Raw genomic sequence first — 23,372 nt, 5'->3', positions numbered from 1 at the left:
GCACTAAACGTGACAACTGGCATAAAAATGTGTCGAGGTGTTATTGAATTGAATCTGGAGAGAAACAAAGAAAACTCAATGCAACACTTGTACATGAAGTGGAGCTTTATTTTGACTATTTCTCCCGGAGTTGGAGTGTAGCTCCAACCCCCGGTCAGTTGACACTGTTATTTTATGAGAGCCGTGGCTGTCTCCTACCCTCAAAACAGATGACAGCATCGAGCACGACAATCAAAGAAAATTGACAGAACTGTTACAGCGACTCTCGAAGTGCTATTTGAGGATTATCTCTGATTTAAACTGTACATTATGATCATTTGTAGACCGGGAACTGTTTGCTTTCAAACACACAGGCGACCGTTTAGCTGTTAACGTTAAATCGCGGGTCATGTATTTTTCACAGCATCATGATTGATCTTCTATAAACGGATGTGTCAGTATCAGCGCGCAGACCCTTTCGTGTTATTGAGTATGTTAACCGCGTGACAGCGGGTTATTTGAAACCGTCGCCGACTTAAAAATAATAATAAAAAATAAATAAAAAAAGCTAATTGCTGTCTGTGAAGTTGCAGCAATGGCTTCGGCTCTGAGCTGCTTCAGCGGTCCCGAGGTGTTGGAGGACGTAAATCACGCTCGGGGTTTGATGAAAGAGTTGAAGTTACTGTACGACTGTCGGCTGCTCGGGGACGTTACCATCGGAGTTGAATGTGAGGAGGATTCGCTGGAGCAAAAAGGCGAGTCGACCAGAGGCGACATTGACCAACTTTTCCTGTGTAGCCGCAACGTCCTCGCCGCTGCCAGCCCGTACTTCAAAAGCATGTTCACCGGCGGGTTGAATGAGAGCATGCAGGAGAGAGTGGTCATCCGCGGTGTGGACGCCGAGTCCATGTCCGTTATCATCGACTATTGTTACACAGGCAGGGTGACCATCACGGAGAGCAACGTCCAGAGGCTGTACGCAGCTGCCAATATGCTTCAGCTCGAGTACATCAGGAGAGCTTGCTCCAGCTTCATGACAAGAAGGCTGGACCTCTCCAACTGTGTGGGGATACTGAAATTTGCAGACACCTATGACAATCCTGAATTGAAGGAGAATGCGCAAGCTTTCATAGCCAGGAACTTTAGCCAGGTGTGTAGCGGAGGGGACCTTTGCGAGCTGGATTTGATGCAGTTAAAGGAGTTGTTGTCTCTGAACACTTTGGATGTGGACTGTGAAAGGAAGGTGTGCTCGGCTGCTTTACAGTGGATAGAGGCTAATGCGCCGCAGGAAAGAGAGGTTGCACTACAGGCGCTGAAGTGTGTGCGCTGGAACTTGTTTACAGAGAAGGACAAGAACTACCTGGAGGGCCTCATGGCAAGGCCTTTAATTGAGAAATACCTTGCGTCTTTTTTTAACAGATCTACAGAGGACGGCTGTGGAGTGGCCGCAACTCTGGAAGTACCAAAGCACAGAATAGGTGTAAGCGCAAAAGAAATGATTCTCTTCTTCGGCCTGCCCAACGACAACATAATGTGCTGTGACCCTTACTCAGCGGACCTGTATTTCATGGCTCCTCCTTTAGAAGACCTCAGCAGCCAGGATTACAAACGTTCCACCATGGAGTCCTTAATCGCCTGCGCCACACCTGAAAACAACTTGTACCTGGCGTCCCACCTCTCTAAACACTTCTGGCTGTACAACCCTGTGCTCAACAGCTGGCAGGAGCTAGCAGAGAGACCCCTGGGGAGGATACACTCTGGGATGGGCTACCTCAACGGCCATGTGTACCTTCTGGGAGGACGAAATCCAGTGACTGATGCCAGACTGAAGGAAGTGGAGTGTTATAGCGTCCAGAGGAACCAGTGGACCTTTGTGGCTCCTCTGCCTCATTCTCTAGGTAAAATGCAGGTGGTGGCACTAAATGACCAGTTGTATGTGGTGAACAAAAGGAGAATGCTTTGCTATGATCCCAAGAGGAACCGCTGGCGCCACTGTGGGTCTCTGAGAAGAGACAAGCTTCACAAGGCCTGCGTGTTTCAGGACCAGATCATCTGCGTGTGCGACATCCCTGTGGTGAAAGCCTACAGCCCCAACAAGGGGGAATGGAAGAGGCTGGGTGACATTCCCATTGACAGCCGTGCTCTAAATTACCAGGTGATCCAGCACAACAACAAGCTCCTCCTCCTCACTCAGACTTTGCTGCAGCACAACAAAAACCGGGTCCTCATCCATGAATACGAACCAGCCAGGGACACCTGGAAGAACGTCATGGCAGTGTATGTGTCCACCTTGGGGCCCGTGTGTGTTTCAACACGGGTGTACCCAGCATGCCTGGGCTCTGCTCACAGCTTCTGTACAGAGGAGGACGATGATAGTGGCTCCAGTGCCGACTGGGACTTTGATGGGTTGACAGACCCAGACTCGGACTCTGGTAGCTCTAGCTCTTTCTCAGATGAGAACTGGTAGTGAAATGTGTTAATGTGTCAAATAAAAGTTTAACTTATTTATAATGTAATGGATTTATACAGGGTTCTGTCTGTCAGGAGAGGTCATGGATCCAGATTAAATTTAGTATTAAAGCCATTAATTTATAGTAGAAGCACAAGTCCATCAAATCTTTACTTCACATGGACAGTTTTCTTCCATGTCTCACCAGTCTGGCTAATGAGTATTTTCAGAAGGATAGAAGAAACTTTTTCAACCAGCGAGGACAAATACCAAATGACAAGGGCTTTATATCATGTCCTGGGAACATACAGGACAGTATGATGTCTGGTGGAGTCTCGTTTACACAATAACTCAAGACAAATACATGATTGAACCGTAAGTGTACAGCTATAGGTTATAGAGGGGATGATCCTACACTTCCCATAATGCAGTCTTTCCAAACTGAGCCTTTGCAGGGTAGATGCACAAGACCTGAGGAAATATTTTGAATGAAACTGAAGTTTAATATACATTTTCACAGCAGAGACATGTTTAACGCAGGTGCTACTAATAATATGATTAATTGCTGGAACTGAGCCATTGTTAATGTTATTACTTTCACATGTGCTCTTCCTGCCAAGACAAGTCAAAAAGTCCTGTGAAACCGATCTGTGAATCGTAAGAGTGCTCTGATGCTACCAGCTATGAAGATTCATGCAGGAAGCGAAAGGACATTTCAAGTACAAAATGAACAGACTTTTGACAGGGTGGAAAAGAAAAACTTGACGCTCAAACCACGTTAGTCAAATACAAAATACAAAGACGCCTTGAGTTCGGGAGAGCTTTGTGTTTGTTAGCTACATTTTCTTCAGTTTTTCTATGGGGGGGGGGCATGACAAAGAAGTTTGGGAACCATGGCCATAGTGCAATTTAATTACTTCTTTTGTCAGACTCTTCCTTCTTGGTGAACACCCACATTCTTCTTTCCTACTTTGATAAAGCAGGCTGTCTGTTTCAAATGTGTACACTCCAAAGCCAGATAAGATACCCGGGTGATGTCACCTGAGAAATTTCTTTATACTTGACAATGCTCCTCCAGAGCTACAAAAGACATTATCGGTGAAACTTTTAGCACAGGCTGAGTTGTACTAACCATGACTAATAAACTGACTTATTGAATCGGTGGAGGGCCCCTCTAATGCTCGTTGCTTGTGTTGTGTTATATAAAGAGAAGTTTGTGACAGAAATATTTGCTAATAAAGGAAAATAGAACATAGGCGGCAAATGCTTGCAGCATTCACACCCAATAACATTTCACTGAGCTCGAATACAATACTGCTTATGATTGGTTTAAAATCATAAATTACTTTTGGGTCATCAGGCAACTTAAGTGCCTCATGTTGATGACTTCAAACACAACTGGTCATTCACAAGGCTTTAAAATGTGCTGCCATTTTGATGTTGATGATGCACATCAAGACGGCACACACAGCCAGTGTTGTGAAAACTACTGTATGAAATGTACAAGCCAATGCACTGTATGCTCACTCAGGTTTAGGCTTCAGCAAAGCCTGTACGCCATGATTGACTTTTTTTTTGGAATGTAGTAAAATTAAGTGGTTTTAGTGACAAATAATACATTTTATGAAATGTATTTGAAACTATTGTATTGAGTGTATGTGTGTTTTCTTATCTGATGATTCTTTTTTTAAACTTAGCATTTATGTTACAAAGTTTGAGTATTATTTGGTCCTGATGAATTGTTTCAGTTGGAGGACATTTATTTTTTGCATGTAATAAAACTGTTACGCGCACACCGTGCAATCAGTTACCAGTTTATTAGCTGTGTTAAAACACATATAAGTTTCTACTCTGTCTACCCTCATTGATGTAAATGTTGTTGACAAAATATTAATAAAACACCTCGCAGTATATAATGCAATACCACCAGCTACATCCTCCTACCATTAAGTTGAATCAACACCTCTAAAACGGTTTTAACCAACATTGAACATTACTTGAAGGACTTATTACAGGGCTGTTGTATGAGACTGTATTAGTTTTATCTAGTTGCACCTAATAAACTGGTAAATGAGTGTAAATCTCATTGTTGTCTCTGTATGATGGATAGTTGAAGTGTTATATTGGTTTTTGGTTGTGTGTGTGTGTGATTGGCTGTGGTGTGTGTGTGTGTGTGATTGGCTGTGGTAACACAGTCCAATTATAAAGCTGTTTTGGTGTATGTGTCAAATAAACATCCGTGTCTAATGCAGAGGTTGTGTTTTTTTTCTCCAAGACATTGCACATGACAAACAAAACAAGCACACAATATGAAATTCAGAAGTGCTGATAACATTTTTAACATTGTAGTATAACTAGCGTGTTAAAAATGAGGTTACAAAGGGATTAATAGATAAAGATGACAGGATCTGTGAATATTGTGAGTGTAATGATGTGGAAAATAAAATGCACGCACTTCTGTTTTTATATTAAGATTTGCAACAAACAAAAGAGTTCATGTTCAGATTTGATTTGAATAGAGGATGGAGTATTAATTGAATACTTTTTTTTAACCAAAATTGTCTTTGTTTTCAGAATATTTCCAAAGCTTGGAATAGAAGGAAAGGAAAAAAAATACATATAAAACATTTAAAAACCATATGTGCATTACACAAACATTTATTCATGAACTGAATCTGACAGAATGTGTTACTTAACTATGTGGGATTTGTTTTTTTTGTATATTATGTTTATGCTGGGTTACTATTTGTAGCCAGGAAGGTCATTATATTGTGCTGTTACAGGGTGGGTATACATGGGTATATGACACACTGTTTGGTTTGTTGATGATTAATCTGAATAATTCCAAGAAAACAGCAAAAGAAAATGTAATTCATTCATAATAAATTAAATATAATAACAAAAATGAATTAACAATGTAATATAAAAAATAAGGAATTGGAATTTATAAAAAACGCATTTTATTTCCCTCAAATACATTTTTATATTGTTGTAAGAACCTGTTACTTTTAGTAAACCTATCCAAAAAAAGAAGTGTGGGAAGCAAAAATAGATAAGATACGGTGAGATAATATAAGCCTTTGTTCATCCCCAGAGGGAAAATTTGGAAAGCAATAAGTACAGTAGAGAAAGTAAAAATAAAGAAGTCATAGGCCTACATGTAAAAGTAAAATATTAAAGTAAAGAAGTAAAAATAGAAACTATATAAGAGCAATTGAAGACACAATTACAAAACAAAAGTGATGTGATTAGTAGCACCCAAGTCAGCAAGTCAAGTACACTCACCTAAAGGATTATAAGGAACCCCTGTTCAATTTCTCATTAATGCAATTATCTAATCAACCAATCACATGGCAGTTGCTTCAATGCATTTAGGGGTGTGGTCCTGGTCAAGACAATCTCCTGAACTCCAAACTGAATGTCAGAATGGGAAAGAAAGGTGATTTAAGCAATTTTGAGCGTGGCATGGTTGTTGGTGCCAGACGGGCCGGTCTGAGTATTTCACAATCTGCTCAGTTACTGGGATTTTCACGCACAACCATTTTTAGGGTTTACAAAGAATGGTGTGAAAAGGGAAAAACATCCAGTATGCGGCAGTCCTGTGGGCGAAAATGCCTTGTTGATGCTAGAGGTCAGAGGAGAATGGGCCGACTGATTCAAGCTGATAGAAGAGCAACTTTGACTGAAATAACCACTCGTTACAACCGAGGTATGCAGCAAAGCATTTGTGAAGCCACAACACGCACAACCTTGAGGCGGATGGGCTACAACAGCAGAAGACCCCACCGGGTACCACTCATCTCCACTACAAATAGGAAAAAGAGGCTACGATTTGCAAGAGCTCACCAAAATTGGACAGTTGAAGACTGGAAAAATGTTGCCGGTCTGATGAGTCTCGATTTCTGTTGAGACATTCAGATGGTAGAGTAAACAGAATGAGAACATGGATCCATCATGCCTTGTTACCACTGTGCAGGCTGCTGGTGGTGGTGTAATGGTGTGCGGGATGTTTTCTTGGCACATTTTAGGCCCCTTAGTGCCAATTGGGCATCGTTTAAATGCCACGGCCTACCTGAGCATTGTTTCTGACCATGTCCATCCCTTTATGGCCACCTCTGATGGCTACTTCCAGCAGGATAATGCACCATGTCACAAAGCTCGAATCATTTCAAATTGGTTTCTTGAACATGACAATGAGTTCACTGTACTAAAATGGCCAATCTCCATCAACTGCAAGATGCTATCCTATCAATATGGGCCAACATTTCTAAAGAATGCTTTCAGCACCTTGTTGAATCAATGCCACGTAGAATTAAGACAGTTCTGAAGGCGAAAGGGGGTCAAACACAGTATTAGTATGGTGTTCCTAATAATCCTTTAGGTGAGTGTATATCATGATTGTGCTTATAGATTTGTAGAAGACTGGACTATTGGTTTTGGCAGAAGTCTGCGCTCTCTTAGTGCCCTTATATGCATTTAATTAAATTGAATAAATGCATTTAATATCAAACATGGAAACAATAGACATATGAGACATAACAAAAACATTGCTGTATTCACAATCACTGTTCTGTACTCCCAGGGGACAGTCTGTTTTTTTATAGTATAGTATAGTGTGTATATATATATATATATGTTTGTGAATGAAGAATTTCCTAGATAAGATTGAAAAATCATCAACAAATTCTAGGAATGTGGCTAAAGTGATGAATAACAAGCTCATCCTATTGGCTTTCGAATTCTCGCGATGTTTCAATGCCGTTCACATCCAGACCGCGAGAAGATGAGAGATGGCAATAGAAAACAAACCTGGGGAGGCATTTGACACCGTTTTCAGTCAAAATGACTCCTTGGAGCGCTCTTCGCACCATGACCATGAGACTGGACAAGCTCGGGTGTTCAAGATAATAGTCATAGGAGATTCAAATGTGGGAAAGACGTGTTTGACTTACAGATTCTGCGGGGGCACTTTCCTGAAAAACCCAGAGGCAACGATCGGGGTTGATTTTAGAGAGAGGACGCTGGAGCTCGATGGGGAGAGTATCAAGGTGAGAGGACCTACAAACACACTCCTACACTTTAATGTCACGCCACACCTCAGTTTCCTGAACGATTGACACGGCCATCTGTTTGAGCCACCGCTCATAAGTGGACACAGAGGAGAGACTGACCTGGAGCCTGTTGTTTTCAGACATTCAAGGAGCTGTGCAATGCATGGTGATAGCACCACTACAAAACACAGGCCTACCTCTTTAAATGACCAGCTGGTAGGCTACATTTCCTACTAAATCACATAATCAATTTAAAGTAGACATTATACCCCTAGAAGAAAAGGTATTCAGCAAAAGTCAATGTCTCTGTGCAGGACAATATGTAAAAAATAAGATAAAACCTTTTAATCTGTTAGTCAGATGAGGCTTTTTCAACAGATTGTTCCATAATTTCCCCACAGCATTACTGTGACGATATACAAGTGTAGTCTCAGGTTTCTGAAACAATAATAAAGATTTATGTGATGGCATGGAAGAATGTAATATTCTTGCACCAATAATTTTTACTTCTAATTTGTGGAGCTTAAAGGATAAGGCTGGCGTGTAATGTCCTTTCTTTGTGCCTGCAGGATTTTCCTCTTTTCAGGAGTCTGTAGCCAGAGTAAGCTTATTGTGGTGGCACCTGTTATGCCTATACCAGCCGTGCTCTGCTAATAGGCCTTTTTCACAGCTGTCTATTTGTGGCCCAGTAAGCCATGACAGTATGTCAGTGAGCAAGCATGAACAATATCAGGACCCTGGAACTAAAGCAGCTAAATGGAATCCAGCCATTCAAGTATTTACACATGTGCTTAGTAATAATAAAAACACATCATTGAGCCACATCTTTGCACTGGGCGACATGTTCTTTCACGACTACATCATACATTATACATACTCAATAATGTGCCACATTTGTATTCATCTGCTGCCGAAAGTAGTCCTCTAACAATTTACAACATTTGTACCCTGTTTAAGCATCGTTTGCTTAAAAAAAAAACTACAGTGCTCATCTGTTTTAGGAAATTACTGAGCCTCTTTCAAACTATATGTCTTTGGTCAGTTGTTAAAGATTTATGTCTCCAGTAGGAACAAATGGGCTTGGAGCTGAGTGCCACAGACACAGTAGGAAAGTCAACAAGTATTGAGAGATAGATAGATGGCTTTAGTCTTTTCTTTGGATTGGTTAACAATAAGAAAAATATAGAATTACACTGACCTTATCCTTTAAATGTTTTTAGTCATATCAGTATGTGTTTCTGCTGTGCCAGTTGCAGATCTGGGACACAGCAGGTCAGGAGCGTTTCAGGAACAGCATGGTGGAGCACTACTACCGCAACGTCCATGCCATCATCTTTGTATACGACATGACCAGCCTCTGCTCCTTCGAGAGTATCCCTGAGTGGATTGAGGAGTGCAGCCAACACTCTGTTGGGCCGCTGGTACCCCGCATCATGGTGGGCAACAAGTGTGACCTGAGGGACCGCCGCGAGGTCCCCACGTCGGCCGCCCAGCGTCTCGCCGACAGCTACAACTTCCCACTGTTTGAGACTTCTGCCAAGGACCCTGCTGAGAAGGAGCATGTTGACGCAATCTTTCTGACTTTGGCTTATAGACTAAAGAGCCACAAACCCCTGAGACTGAAGCAGCCGAGTGAGAGCAATGTCCGGCAGCTGTTGAACCAAAGAGAGCAGGAAGCGGCAACTTGTCAATGCTGAGGTCGCCTCCATCCTGTATGGATGTACATTTGAGAGTGGACGAAGGTCATTGCAGCCTTCCGTAACACTAATGGTGCTGAGGAAAGCACTGAGGCTGAATTCAGACAGGGCTCTTATGGTGAGATAGAAAAGGAAAAAACCCTGCCTGATATAAAGCACAGATAGAATATTAAATCAACATTTCAATGAAATGCATGAATGGCTTTGGAGGCATGCCAAACATGTGTAGCTCAAACTGTACATGAAATCACTTTAAATAAAAAAACAAAGCATTGCAAAATGCACTTTAACAAATTATATGCAATCCGCTGTTTAGTAGCACTACAACTTTACTGCAGTATTCAATGCGGACCATAATTAAAGGGACAAAATAGATTTCAGTGTAAGGAAAGGGACCAATAAGGTAAATTGAAACTGAAGAAATGTTTTAAAGTGACATTTCAGTTCTTAACAAATGAAAATGCAGTAAATGTTTTGATGCTGTTGCTTTCAAATATAAATATGAACATTACCAGCTTTGTGTCAGCTCATTCACCTACACAGTTCTTTGGAGAGAGCTCACTAACGATAAAATGCAAGTCCACATAGTTCACTTGAAAAGCATTAACGAGTACATGCTCAGCTCTGAAAATTGTTATGCCGGAAAGTATTGATGGTATGAGATAAATGACTGACTGATACTTTAGTTGCATGTGAACAATAATGCAAACACTTTCCAACAGTATGGCAACTTGTGACAATGTTAAACTGCAAATCAATAAAAGAGGTTTTATCAGAAATGTCTTAATTTCTCTGCTGTGTTTGTTTGATATGGTGAGACTGCAGCAGGCTCTTCAAATCATAATGCACTTATAAATACTTACACATAGTGAAGGATAAAATTATATATTATTTTATTGTTTGCTGTATTTTGTGATTAGGGCTGAAAAACTGTAATTTAATCCTTCATCTATCCATATAACCAACATGGACATTTGAAGATCTACAATTCCATTACAACTAGATGAACTCCATCTGCTGATAAGGATCATGTGATATGATAGAAAGCTCCAGAACAGCTATTAATTATTAAAGGGACCATGTAATGAGATTGTTTCCTATGTCCTTCATCCTTATGTTTTCAATATTTTACTGGATTTCAGCGACGACTAGTGGCCAACGTTTGCATAGCTATAGATCTGATGATGCGTTAGTGTAAGTATGTAAACTAGCATTATTCTAGTTCAAAGTGTGTGTATCCAACAATAGGTAATAATGCAATTCCGACACAAGATCCTATTTTCTACTTCATCAATAAAAAAAACCTGATAGCGAGACTTTGCTGGAGTATTGTCAGCTCTCCTGATTGGTGTTGACCTCGAACGATGATCACCCAGCAAGCTTGTCATATTTACCAGCTTTCCGTGAAGTCCATGAATGCAACGCTGTAATCAAGCAGTCTGGATTCTTCACACGGCGTCTCTCTGCGGCCATGGTAACACTTTCTGGACCTCTGATTCAAAAAACAAACACAAATAAGTGCTTTTCATGCAGGTATGAGAATGATTTTCACGTTGTATATGCAGTTAAAGAATATCGTTTAGGTTGTCGGGCGGTTGTTTTTGTCCAGATACATATTTAACACATGCTGGGAGGATTAAGTCGCGTGTAACGTTTATTGCCAAACGGTTGGTTTTGTTTTTTGTCTGTGGCCTAGCCGCAGGCTAGCGACGGCTAACGTTGGCAAGATGACAAGGTGTAGGCAAGAAAGCAATTTTATTTGAATAGTGGCTTTATTTAACCGTCAAGTCAACCGTCTACGATACATATGTTCACAGCTCCAGGTTAGCTAGCTTAACTAACATGCTTTTCCGGGTGTTTTATCACAGTTTGATGAACGTTAACGTTAGTTATATCTCATAGGTAGTCGACTTGAATAACGTTAGAGCTGCACCATTCTGTAATAAGTAGGATTTAAAATGAGGACACCGGGCTTGTTGATAAAAAATGTGGTTTTGACCTAGTTTAAAACGTTGTATCTAGCCAACATTAGCCAACTCATTGTTTCAGCTCTTAGTCAAAGTAGTTACCTGTTTTTTTTGTTTTTTTTTGTTGTTGTTGTTGTTTTTGTCCCCCCCTAAATAGCTGTTATTCAGCATGAATTTGGCAGACATATGTGACAACGCCAAGAAGGGCCGTGAGTATGCTTTACTGGGGAACTATGACTCCTCCATTGTGTACTACCAGGGTGTCATTCAACAGATCCACAAGCACTGTCAGTCACTCAGGGACCCTGCACTTAAAGTCAAATGGCAACAGGTGAGTTCCCAAAACCTCTGACCATATAATTGTAACACTTGTTAATAAACCATCATTACAGGGGGCCTGTGCTATGACAGCAGTTGATAAACTTTGCTTTGATGACAACACTGATTCTGTTTTTAAAAATCCATACATGTTGAGTGTTTTATGTCTCTGGTGACAGTGTTCTGTACTTGCATTTTTGAGTCAATTCTAATATTTAGTATGATCTGTTGGTTTGGTCATCTCAGTCAGAAAATAAAATCTAAAATCTACTGGGAAACGTTGTGAATGCATGCTGTAATGTCACAGTTGTAAGTATAAATTATCTTTGCCAGTGCTCAGGTCAGTTTACTGTGCTCTCAGTACACTTTACTGCATGAGTTTAATTTGCTTCCATTAGGGCACAGGTTATACCTCAATATATTTGGCACAGTCTGTGGATGGCAGTAAGGTATAACAGGGTCTAATTTGGCCCGTCACTAGCTGTGGATGCAACAGGACGGCCCTCTGGTGTCTTGCTTATTTTCTCTGCTTTCTCTAGATTGTTTTGGAGTCAAGTACTTTTTGTTTAATTTTTTGTTTTTGTTATTATAGCTGAACTGTATTTATTTTCTGTTGACTGCTGTCTGTAAGCCAAATAGGCCCCTCTGGAACATGTAAAGCCTTACTCTAAACTCTGTGTTGTTTTTTTACTGCAGACATCTACACATGCCAACTGCTGTGTTTTCAGTAGGATGTTCTGTGATGCAACACTGATACAGTATTCTCCCTTTTCTGTTCGGAACCAGGTCAGGCAGGAACTCACAGAGGAGTATGAGCAGGTGAAAGGCATCATAGGAACCCTTGAGAGCTTTAAGTCAGAGAAGCCAGTTGACATCCTTGCCCCTCATTCCGAGGAGAGACCCGAGGATCCAGCAATATGGCCCCCTCCCACCCCCGCAGAACACAGGTGTGTGTGTGTGTGTTTGTTTTTGTAGAAGTTACTTGTGTGACCCAAAGCCTTTGTGTGCTCCTTGCAGGGTCCGCCACTACAGAATAAAGTTTATATTTTCTACTTTTCCTACTGTCAGTTGAAACATATAGGTTTAAGTTTTTAATGTGTGTGTGCAAAACAAAATTTGGTTGAGATGTTAGTGTAAAAACATAAAGTAGCATTTATTTAGTATGTCACACTATGTTCTTGAAGAGGTTGGGTTATATTTTTGTATAAATCTACCTACTGATTCCTATATCTTATGTGACATTTATATAACTAAAATAAGGATTAGGACCTCATGTTTTTTACTCATCAACATGTTATTGTCACACACATTTGAAACCGAGGATATTTTCAATCAATCTACAAGAAGCACATACATGTCCATTAATTCTATTTAGTACTACACACTGAAAGCTGAAAAAATAACTGCTCACTGCTCTGTTATTGCTGGTTCTTATTTAATTCTATATGGAATAAAACAACTGGGAACAATACTGCAGTGTGTGGTTTACTTTCTGGCAGAACTGACATTGTCCGTAGAACCAAATACCTTTTATAAGGAAGCACTTTGAAGTACAAAGGGACATATTTTGCATAATCTGTTTTATCTGTACCAGCACAATGTGATTCACCATGTTGAATTTTATTTTATTTTTTTTTTACTGTCTTATCATTAAAATGGACATTGAGCTTTACCTCCACAGAGAATTAGCTGTGTTAACATTAATGGAGTTCTGTGGGAACGTTGTCATTGTTTTATTTCTGTGTCTTTGTCACTGTAGGAATCCTGTTGCAGTAAAGCGCCCCAACAGTGCAGTGAAGCAGCAGAGGAAGGACTCCCCTGGTCTGCAGCATCGAGGGGCAGTGTCAGGAGGTCGCGGTCAGGCCAACCCTAAACCGGACCGGCCAGGACCCAGAGGCACAAAAGCCAAAGATGATAAGGTCAGACTACAGAGGTTGATTGGTGGTTGAGTGGATGAAAAGATTGTTGGGGAAGTGACCCCGAAATCTGCCCCCTGTTTTTGGTTTTATTAATATTTTTTCCTTATTTGTTTCCTCATAAGGGAAAGAAAGGGGTTGGTGATGCACCAGGGGATGTAGAGCAGAAGAAGTTTGATGGCACGGGATATGACAGCGACCTGGTGGACTCACTGGAGAGAGATATTGTGTCCCGTAACCCTAACGTACACTGGTATTGTAGCATACACAGATTTTTACATACTCCTTTATGCATTTTTCTGCCGTGGAAGTTTTTTTTATAGCACTGCTGACTGAGTTCTCTGGATAAACTGTAGGGAAGACATTGCTGATCTGGAAGATGCAAAGAAGCTACTCAGAGAAGCAGTGGTTTTGCCCATGTGGATGCCTGACTTCTTCAGAGGCATTCGTCGCCCCTGGAAGGTACACACATACACATATGTGCTCGCTTACATACTCTGAGCTGTATGTATTTCTTTTGTATGCTTTTAAAAATGACTGAGGAATTACAGAAATCAATAGAGACACTTTTCTAAAGCTGTGAGCAGCTCACCTTGTTGTGCGCTCTACCTTAAGATACATTTTGAACATCATTAATAGGACTGTCGTGCTGCCTCTCAGTCTCTACATGACTCTGCTGAATGACCAGTTAGGGAGTTGTCTTCTGTACCAGCCTCTGTTGTACTTCATCATGAGCAGCTTCTGCCCCTCAGGCCCGCCATGTGACGGTCAATACTTTTTCAGTTTTTACAGCAACACAGTTCCTTTCATTTGTTTGAAATATGCATGCATTATTTAACTCTTTACTTACGCACTTGGAGGCCTCTTTTCATATGAAAGATTAATCAATTTGTTGTAGGAAAAAAATACATTTTAAGTTCATGATTGTTATATTTGCACTCAGGTAGGCTGAAGTTGTTTGTCTCATTACAAGTGACTTTTAGTATAGAGGTCTTTGCATTTCTCTTATGTTAGTCCTTCCTGCAGGATTTCTGGCTATTACTGCACGCTAACTGCAGGGGAGCCATCCCACTCCCACCTGCTGCTGCTGAGATCAGTGTTTTTATATTGAAAATCTGGGGCTCCAATTACACAGAAATGTTATGGATCGTGTCACATTGTGGTTAATGTAATCTCCATAGCAACAGACACAGACTAGATGCACAAAAGTCAGACATTAGAGTGGCAGCGGTAATCCTAATGTTAACAGATGAGATTTGCATCAGGGATGGCAATTTTGTTTAATATTATTGACATTTAAACAAAATGTATGTAAATGGTTATACGGACAGACAAATGTGAGGAAGGGACCGTGACAAAGTAAACTGAAACTTTATGTGATTCCAAATTTGGGTGCTTACAGTTTAGTGGAATACAATTAATTTACATGCATGGTTAAGCCCAATAATAACAGCCTGTCATATTTACATATATTAAATTTCCTGTGCTCAGCCACTTAAGAGGATGCTGAACACCAGCATTATCCTGAGTCTGCAGTGGTTGTGTTGGGTCCCACGTTCTCACTTCATCCCTGTAATTAAGTGCAGCTCTGACATTTACATTAAACACAATGACTAAACAGCTGCAAGTCAGTGCTGTTTTTGCCATTTGCTCTCTGTCAAGGTTTCATGAATCAGAGCTTTAACAACAAACATGAACACTAACTTTGCAGCACATTCAGGCAGTGTTTCACTGTAGAAGTCAGCTCCTAGTTTTGCAGGAACACTAAATGTTAATTGTTTATTTGCAACGCATTGTATGAGTTGAGCTTAAAAAAATGAAATGGGAGAAGAATTATAACTGGTAAGCCGGATCAGATCTGTGGTTTGTCACTCTTGGAGCAGATGCGATGCTCTGTGCACTCTTTTAGCTGCCTCTTCCTGTTTATCAGCCTTGTGGATCTAAATTCTGTGCTACTTACTTGTTTGTCTCTAATGGATATGTATGACGTACAGAATTTTCAGCAGTTAATTCTTAAAAATGAACAATAATTGATGTTCCTCTCTGATTACCAGCTACACTCTAATTCGTATTTAATGTATTTTAAAGCTGACATACAGGGGTTTTAATTTAGAAGATGACCAGTAAAAAGTATTGTTGTCCCGCAGCATCACTAACTTTATCTAACTATTCAAATAGAATGAAGGAAGGAAGAGAAAACAAATGACAATTTAGTCTGATTATCAGGTTAATATTAATTTCTCATAGCACTGGAGGCTAGTCAGATCTTAAGGTTTAATATTCTGGGAACAGACTAAGTCTACTTTAAGATTCTCTCCAGACATGTTTTTAAAACATAATCTGCTTAGAGGAAGATTTTCTTTCTGATATGGGTTTTCCAGATTCTTCTTCCTACATTTGAAAACGTATTGGGCACAAAATGTCTCCTACTTTGCTGAAAAGTCAGTTTTCTGTCTGTGTGACCTGCAGGCTTCAGTTTTCCTTGTGTAAATTTTAGAGATTTAAGGTGAGCACAGAAAAGCCTTTCCCCTTCAGCAGATGCATGTGTAAACAAACTCTGCACACATCATTCTGCACAGTGAAGATCAAACATCCAAGTGAAGTAACAATACGAAAAACACATTGTTGACTGGAGGGACTTTTGCATTCAGTCAAAATAAATCAAGAGGGGTGTTTGGATGGATGATTGGTTCTTTGGGGCCCAGAAGCCAACACTGAACTGACTGGAATCGGTTTGCGGCCCGGTCGATGAGTAAGAAGCTGGTTGAGATAATACTGTAGGTTTTCCCAGCCTTTAAAGATAATGCAGTGTTTATTCAGGCTCCCAGTCATAAACTTTATAACGTGATACCTCAAAGTAATGTGGCTAAGCAAAGTAAAAATCTGTACAATAAGACTTGATCATATGTGATTATTTGCAGGGGATACTTTAGCGAATACAGTTTTTCGGCGAAAGCAGCAGCAGATAGTTTGACATTTATGCTAAGGTTATGTATAGCTAAGTAATAACAGTGACAGTCTTTCTGTGACTGCTAGTCAGCCCAAAATCCTTTGTGTGTGTCTGTGTACATGAGTTTGTACGTCTTAAGTTTTAAAAGTATGTAACATTTTGTCTCAGGGTGTGTTAATGGTTGGCCCTCCCGGGACAGGGAAGACGATGTTAGCCAAAGCTGTGGCCACAGAATGTGGGACTACTTTCTTCAACGTGTCCTCCTCCACCCTCACCTCCAAATACAGGGGCGAGTCCGAAAAACTTGTTCGTCTGCTGTTTGAAATGGTGAGTTAATGGACACGTATGCGGCCTGTTTAGCAAAACCACACAGTACCAAATTGAAGATGTAATTCTTTTGTTATATGGTATAGATTTGTTCAGTATTATTTTTCATAGGCCCGGTTTTATGCACCAACAACCATCTTCATAGACGAGATTGACTCCATCTGTGGCAGAAGAGGAACATCTGATGAACATGAAGCCAGCCGCAGGGTCAAATCAGAACTTCTGATTCAGATGGATGGTGAGTGGATTAGGGAAGTGGGGAGGTGAAGCTGTGAAGGGGTTTCTAATGGAGTTGTTTGTGGTGTTAGTTCAAGAAACACATTTAAATGTTAACAAAAATTATAATCAAAAGCATAAATTGTGCAGTCAGGCCTGAACAGCACAGGTGCAGTAATGTTTTTCTTATCACATTTAGCATCTCTTGATATCTAAACTCATGTTTGGAATGAAATCACAACAAAAAACAGCAGAGTCTATAGACTTGTAGAAAGGCCAGTATTAAACTAAAAAAAATACAGGTCAGGTATCATATGTCATATGTATGGTACAATAATATGCATTTTACTGTGGTTTTGTGACAAGGTGTGGGGGGAGCTCTGGAGAATGATGACCCCTCTAAGATGGTGATGGTTCTCGCTGCCACCAACTTCCCATGGGACATCGACGAGGCGTTACGACGGCGGCTGGAGAAGCGGATCTATATCTCCCTGCCAACAGGTGACCTCATCACCAACAAACTAGCCACACAACAAACAATCAAACAAACAAGCAATGGTTGCTGTAGTGGTCCAACCTAGGCTGCACACAACAATCGTGTGTGTGTGTGTGTGTGTGTGTGTGTGTGTGTGTGTGTGTGTAGCTGTGGGTCGTGTAGAGCTCCTAAAGATCAACCTGAGGGAGGTGGAGGTTGCTGCTGACGTGGACCTGGACCTCATTGCTGAGAAGATTGAGGGCTACTCTGGAGCAGACATCACCAACGTCTGCAGGTGTGTGTGGTAGTGTGTGTACAAAATTACTAAATAGAAATTCATTATCAGCTTTTTCTGCTTTAGGATTTTGTAAATCAAATATGGTATTACTACAACCTGGAATATACGTGCAATGGAAAAAGATGAAGTGTGGCCACAGAGGTTATACACGCTGTTTTGACACTTGAATACATTTAGCTGCTGGAGGTGTGTAACAGCCATTTCAATCATTTTGAAATTACAAGGGCAACCATAGACGGTGTGTGTTTTGTGCTTGCGTGTGAGAGAAAGAGACAGATTACATATCTTTATGAGCAACAGAGCAGGTATTTGCATTTTGCTGTGAACATGAATCACAAACAATGTAATGTATACAGGCATCACTTTCCCGTGTAAGGACAGTTGGATGAGTATAAAGATGCACATTCTCTGACCTACGGCTTGCTACAAAAATGAAAACACAGGATTTGATCTTCTCTTTAACTCTTAAGACTGCCATAGAAATGGATAGTAGAGTTTAATCACAGACAGGTTCAAGGATAATGAATGCAGATCAATGGACATTTATTGAGTTCTTCTCCCCTATGTCCCAACAGTGTAGGTTATTTTTCCATACTGATAAACATAGTGAGCTGCTTAATGTTGATAAAGTCGATGATAAAGTTTATGTCATTTAGTCTTTATCTCTCTTGGCAGAAGATTATGTATTACTTCACTGTGTGTAATGCATGTTAGAGTCCAACCGATAAATCGGTGTTGTAGTATTATCGGTCGATATGAGCTAATTGCAGATAGATCCGTTTCACTAACAGCCGATAAAGTTAAAATTAAAAAAGAAAGGGAAAGATGAAAGATGGATCCTTCAATTATGTTATGAGTGTTGTTGTTGCATAGTTGGTCCACCAGAGGGCACTCTGCAACTCCCCTGTTGGCAACACGTTTTTTATTGAACCACAAAAACACTGCAATCAGCAGACATAATCATTTTATTTTTCAACTGCATAATATTATCTTAGTGAGCTGTCATAACTACACATGACAAATGTTTGCGATCTTTCTTTATAATATGGTTTTGGAAAAGAAGGGGGGGAAAAGAAAATTGGCTGATATGTTGGAATATCAAATTTTAAAATCCTCTAATATCAAAATCTGTATCGGTCTAAAAAATCGCATATCGGCCGGGCTCTAGTATTTTATGCTACTTTATACTTACACTTCATTACATTTTGGAGGCAAATATTAAACTCTCTCAACTACATTTATTTGACAGATTCAGATTTTGATACAAAATATAATCAACTAATCAGTTATGATGCATTATTATAGATTTAGCTACCTGGCAGTATAAAGAAATTAGCCCGACCTTTAACATTAGTGATGCTTTGACATTAATGCATCGCTAATTATAATCCAGAATAATATCATATATGTTAGTCAGTTGTGAAGTAACTTGTAAAGTTTGCTTCAATATGATTGCTTTAAATTAATCATTGACCATCCTTCTGACAATTGACCCTTTGCTAAGCACGCCCCCCATAGTTACTGTTGCTAAGTCCGACAAACTGTCGGACCTATTACTGCACTCCACGGAGAAATATTGCCTAATTTTTGGAAAAAAACATCTCGGAAAGAAGCTGACAGTTTTGCAGCTGCATTGTGCATTTGAAGGTTGTATTCAGGCTGTCAAACTGACGTGAAAAAAATAATGATAGAAGCTAAAGCCTATCGATCACGTTGAGATATCACCACCGATGATGGTTTACAGGTATATGTAATAAATTAATGGTGTGAGTGCTTTAAATAATTCAAGTTTTTTTATTGTCATTCATCCACATACCAGGTATACAGATGAACAAAATGCCGTTTCACACGGTCCAAGGTGTTAAAAACAAAGTCAGAATAATTCAACTTACAAGATAAGACACGATAAAACACAATCCAGGAACTGACACTAGACTAGACAGAGCTGATCTATTACTGTAAGGTGGAGTGAGCAAGGTGTGACTGGAACATTTTAAAGTGCATATATCTATATTTAAATAATAGCAGCATCCAAAGTGCAAATAGCCACAACCTTGTGTAATGATCGCTGGAGAACCTTGCAGATGCAACACAGGTGGTAAAACAGCACTTCTTTGCTATCTTTCCTGGAGCAGGCAGAAGTGTTGCAAACACATGTTATAAGTTTATGTAGAAGTGGAAATGAGAAAAAAATATGTTACAATATTTATTCCCCACACATTCAGACAAAAAGAGGGCAAGAGGGAAGAGGAAGATCAAATCAAAATGTAACTCCTGTGTGCAGTTCAGTTGTATTTGACTCCAGTCTTCTTCTTCCCCTCTCCTCCGAACGCTCGATGATCCATTCTCATTTTTTAATTATTTCAAAATCAATACCAATCAACCAAGTTATATTGTCTATTGCTAATCAATAATTACATACGAAATTATTATTTGAGTGATTGTCAGATAAGTAGTATATATTCTCCATAATTATCCTTTTTATTGTCTCTCTCTTTTCTGGGAGGTACCAGAGCTTTATAATAGCTTCCTCAATACTGTGTGACACACTGCTACATATAAAGAGATACCACCAATGATTATTAAAAGTAAGCATTGATCATTTGAATCTGTTTATATGCTTAACATTACTTCTAATCGCAGTTTAATACTTGCTTTAGATGAACACTTCTCCTTACCATCTTATCCTTGTCCTTGTGGGCTTTTTCTACCGTAGCTAAGCCAGGAATGTCAGGTATTTTATGTTGCCCGTGCTGTCACTGCTCATCTCTGGCTTGCATTGTTTCATTGACCTTGGATGTGTGTGTGTATGAGAGTATCATCCACACACAGCCTGTAGCCTGCGGGATTTCAGCCAGTAGTGATCACAGCCTTGACTCCATCCATTTTGACAGGACTAAAACTCTTCAGTACGGAATCCAAAATAGTAGAAATACTACGTGTAGTGTGTTTTAGGGAGCATATTTTATAAAAAGGAAGTGTTATGCATGTGCCCCCCCTCTGCTCCTGTCTTTACATGCACATCAGGGATGCGTCCATGATGGCAATGCGCCGTCGAATCCAAGGCCTGAGCCCAGAGGAGATCCGAGCTCTGTCCAAAGATGAACTGCAGATGCCTGTGACCATGGAGGACTTCACCCTCACGCTCAAGAAGATCTCCAAGTCTGTCTCTGCAGCCGACCTGGAAAAATATGTAGCCTGGATGGCTGAGTTTGGGTCAGTATAGAGAATGCTTAGACCCAGAGGGACCAGAACCAAGAGGACTTGCAGCTTTGAAAATGATGAAAGCCTTGAAGAGGAGGGACTTGGGAGTGTATGTCACAGAGCTGAGTGATCTCTTGTTTGTGCAACAGGCTGCACATCAGGGATCAAGATGATACATGGGCTCAAGTTCACATCAGAAGACTGGTGCCTTTGAGAGAGCATGATGAGAACTTCCACTGACTCCACTCCTGCCCTTTCACATATTCTCCCTGTCCTTGTAGAGACAGTCCATCCTTAAGAGACTTGAGGAAGAACGGGGGGGAACATCTCTCACACAGGGAACCATTTGATGTGAAAGCCTAATCGACATAGGTAGACTAGGGAATCCACATAATTTACACATTAGGCCTCTTGCAAGAACATTTTCGTATCTTTAACCTTTAACTGCACAAACTTTAAGTAAATTGCCCGTTTCAACCTAGCAAGCACCACCTGTTTACAAGTCGATGAATGATTGTGTCATCAATTGGATTATCAACTGCCCTAAAATTGCCATACAAGAGTTCTTGTTCTGCTCAATTTGTGGGCAAGTTTCATTTAAAAAATGTTAGAGCTTCTCATCCTGCTGTCATAAATCAGCAGCCGAGAACATAATATGTTTGGAGGTGTAAGTAGTGGTGTAGGGAGACCCGAAACAATTAGAAAATGTTATTGCAGCAGAGGGATTAAGACATGTTAGACTATCAGGTGCACCGGTGTAAGATAATTATCCAAACAAGTACTGAATTGTTTAGGTTGCCACTCCAAAATATGCTTATAACACCTACAAAGTATTAATTTTGCATAAAGTCTGTTTTAGTTATTAATTTTAGGATGGTTGGATTCTGTAACATAGTTAAACTGCAAATTCATTCAGATTAAGGCATTAAAACAACGACTTTCTGGCAAATCCATCAAGTTCTGTTAAATCACGTGTACGTGCCACTTAAGAACAAATCCGTACTTGTGATTCTTGCAAGAGGCCCTTTGTCTTAAAGAACTGTACGTTTGAGCACTTTTAATGTGTTTCCTTCAGGAGCCCATGTACTTACTACTGACTGAACACACTTGAAGACATGTCTGTGTTTTGTAGTGAACAATTATGTGTTTTGTGATTGTATTTTTTTGTTGTTGATTTTAATATTTGTTTTCAATTTTATTTTGTTTTAGTTCTGTTGAGACAAACAAATGTAGTCAAGATACAAGACACTTGGATTGTTTATTAAAGGTTACAGTTAATTCTCTTCTAAAACCTCGCCTACTCAGTGGTTCCTGTATTTTATGAAATATATTAAATTGATCACCCTAAACTGAGTCAGGTTATGTCTTGCATTCAAGGAGCGTGCGTTGATTGTTGAAAGTGTCCATCTGGGATTCATCAGACTCTTCAGTATTCAGAGTCATCCTTAAGGTGGAGAAAGATGGTGAGTTGAGCAACAAGATGACTACATTGTGAACTAGTGATAAATGCGATCCAATGTTTTGCCGTACTAGGTTTACTTTTTAAGTTTAGGCTGCCTTTAGTGTTAAGGGCATCCTGCTTAGGACAAATAATAAACCTCTAAAAGCTGCATTCACTGTGTCCAGTGTTCCCACTAATATTTGGTAATCACATCACAATTGAGTGCTATAAACTGTGTTGTTAATAATGCTTCATATTAAATCACAAGAGAATTAGTCCATGATGCTGAAGCAATTAAAATATTTAATATGAAAGTCAATTTGCAACAAAATCACAGACTTGACGTCTCTATTAGCTTTAGTATCACACTGTCTTCATTTTCAGATCGCTAAGAGTTAACTTAAAACCAGCATGAACAAGAAATCTTTGCAGTGCTATGGATTAAATCATGATGACTACTGAGCTTGCATGTGAGCACATCTATCTACATCGCATGCAACTCCATGAAGTCTATGTGATCGGGTTAAGAGCTCAGGAAAAAGCTTGTACATTGTCTGTAATTCAGAATTATGTTGTCCAGCTGTTGAAACAATGTTTTGATATATTAAATGCTACATAGCATAAAGAGACCTGCAAAGGATCTGATTGTGACAGTATGATTCCTTTTTCTGCTGTAATGTAATTTAGAGACTCACTCTAAGGAAAGAGAGAGCTTTATTTAAACTGAGGAATATAGTTGTGCCACAGTTGAAGTACAAAATGGGAAATAGTGCAACATATCAATAAACAGATATCCAAAATACATGTAATGCCAAACATAAACAAGATTGATGGTACAGTTGGTGAATTGCGTATAGATATGTATGAGAACTGACATATAGCTATGTATTTAAATTACAATATCAAAACTCAAGTACAAGTAAGTGTGTATGGTTAAATGAAAATGTTCAGTGCTTATTGCCATGATATTGCACAAAATTGCACGTCCATGTTTTTATAATAATAATAATAATAATAATAATAATCTTTATTTGTAGAGCACTTTTCAAAAACAAGTTACAAAGTGCTTTAACAAGTGTAAAGA

At 39.8% G+C, this 23,372-nt stretch overlaps 3 protein-coding genes across 4 annotated transcripts; all 3 read left to right on the top strand.

Annotated features, from left to right (window-relative positions):
- The first annotated feature begins 149 nt into the window (after positions 1-149).
- Positions 150-4,679, top strand: kbtbd7 (kelch repeat and BTB (POZ) domain containing 7). Its single transcript, XM_038720930.1, has one exon. The coding sequence runs from the start codon at positions 575-577 to the stop codon at positions 2,444-2,446; it is 1,872 nt and encodes a 623-aa protein (XP_038576858.1). The 5' UTR covers positions 150-574; the 3' UTR covers positions 2,447-4,679.
- Positions 4,680-7,188: 2,509 nt separating this feature from the next.
- Positions 7,189-9,958, top strand: zgc:101559 (uncharacterized protein LOC492776 homolog). Of its 2 annotated transcripts, none has more exons than XM_038720929.1 (2): positions 7,189-7,476; positions 8,736-9,958. In XM_038720929.1, exons 1-2 carry the CDS (start codon positions 7,219-7,221, stop codon positions 9,174-9,176), a joined length of 699 nt encoding a protein of 232 aa, XP_038576857.1. In that variant the 5' UTR covers positions 7,189-7,218; the 3' UTR covers positions 9,177-9,958. The 2 variants fall into 2 exon arrangements, with proteins under 2 accessions (XP_038576857.1, XP_038576856.1); XM_038720928.1 differs by having other exon boundaries at positions 8,730-9,958.
- A 625-nt stretch (positions 9,959-10,583) lies between these two features.
- Positions 10,584-22,459, top strand: katnal1 (katanin p60 subunit A-like 1). The gene is made up of 11 exons (XM_038720927.1): positions 10,584-10,709; positions 11,301-11,474; positions 12,248-12,408; positions 13,221-13,380; positions 13,503-13,630; positions 13,734-13,839; positions 16,496-16,654; positions 16,766-16,892; positions 17,237-17,371; positions 17,514-17,640; positions 20,671-22,459. The coding sequence occupies exons 1-11, from the start codon at positions 10,704-10,706 to the stop codon at positions 20,867-20,869; spliced, it is 1,482 nt and encodes a 493-aa protein (XP_038576855.1). The 5' UTR covers positions 10,584-10,703; the 3' UTR covers positions 20,870-22,459.
- Positions 22,460-23,372: the final 913 nt, after the last annotated feature.

Source organism: Micropterus salmoides, unplaced genomic scaffold, assembly GCF_014851395.1.
Source record: "Micropterus salmoides isolate LMB-PRFRI ecotype aquatic unplaced genomic scaffold, ASM1485139v1 Ms_hic_scaffold_15, whole genome shotgun sequence".
NCBI classification, from domain to species: domain Eukaryota; kingdom Metazoa; phylum Chordata; class Actinopteri; order Centrarchiformes; family Centrarchidae; genus Micropterus; species Micropterus salmoides.
Note: the sequence above shows the minus strand (reverse complement) of the source record. Positions and strands in the feature narration are given on the sequence as shown.

Bases quoted from the DNA above. Each gene is read 5' to 3' on its own strand.
- kbtbd7 (XM_038720930.1), top strand. From the start codon at position 575: ATGGCTTCGGCTCTGAGCTGCTTCAGCGGTCCCGAGGTGTTGGAGGAC.
- zgc:101559 (XM_038720928.1), top strand. From the start codon at position 7,219: ATGGCAATAGAAAACAAACCTGGGGAGGCATTTGACACCGTTTTCAGT. The intron at 7,477-8,729 runs GTGAGAGGACCT...CTGCTGTGCCAG, and splicing joins TCGATGGGGAGAGTATCAAG to TTGCAGATCTGGGACACAGC.
- katnal1 (XM_038720927.1), top strand. The intron at 16,655-16,765 runs GTGAGTTAATGG...TATTTTTCATAG, and splicing joins TTCGTCTGCTGTTTGAAATG to GCCCGGTTTTATGCACCAAC. The intron at 17,372-17,513 runs GTGACCTCATCA...GTGTGTGTGTAG, and splicing joins CTATATCTCCCTGCCAACAG to CTGTGGGTCGTGTAGAGCTC.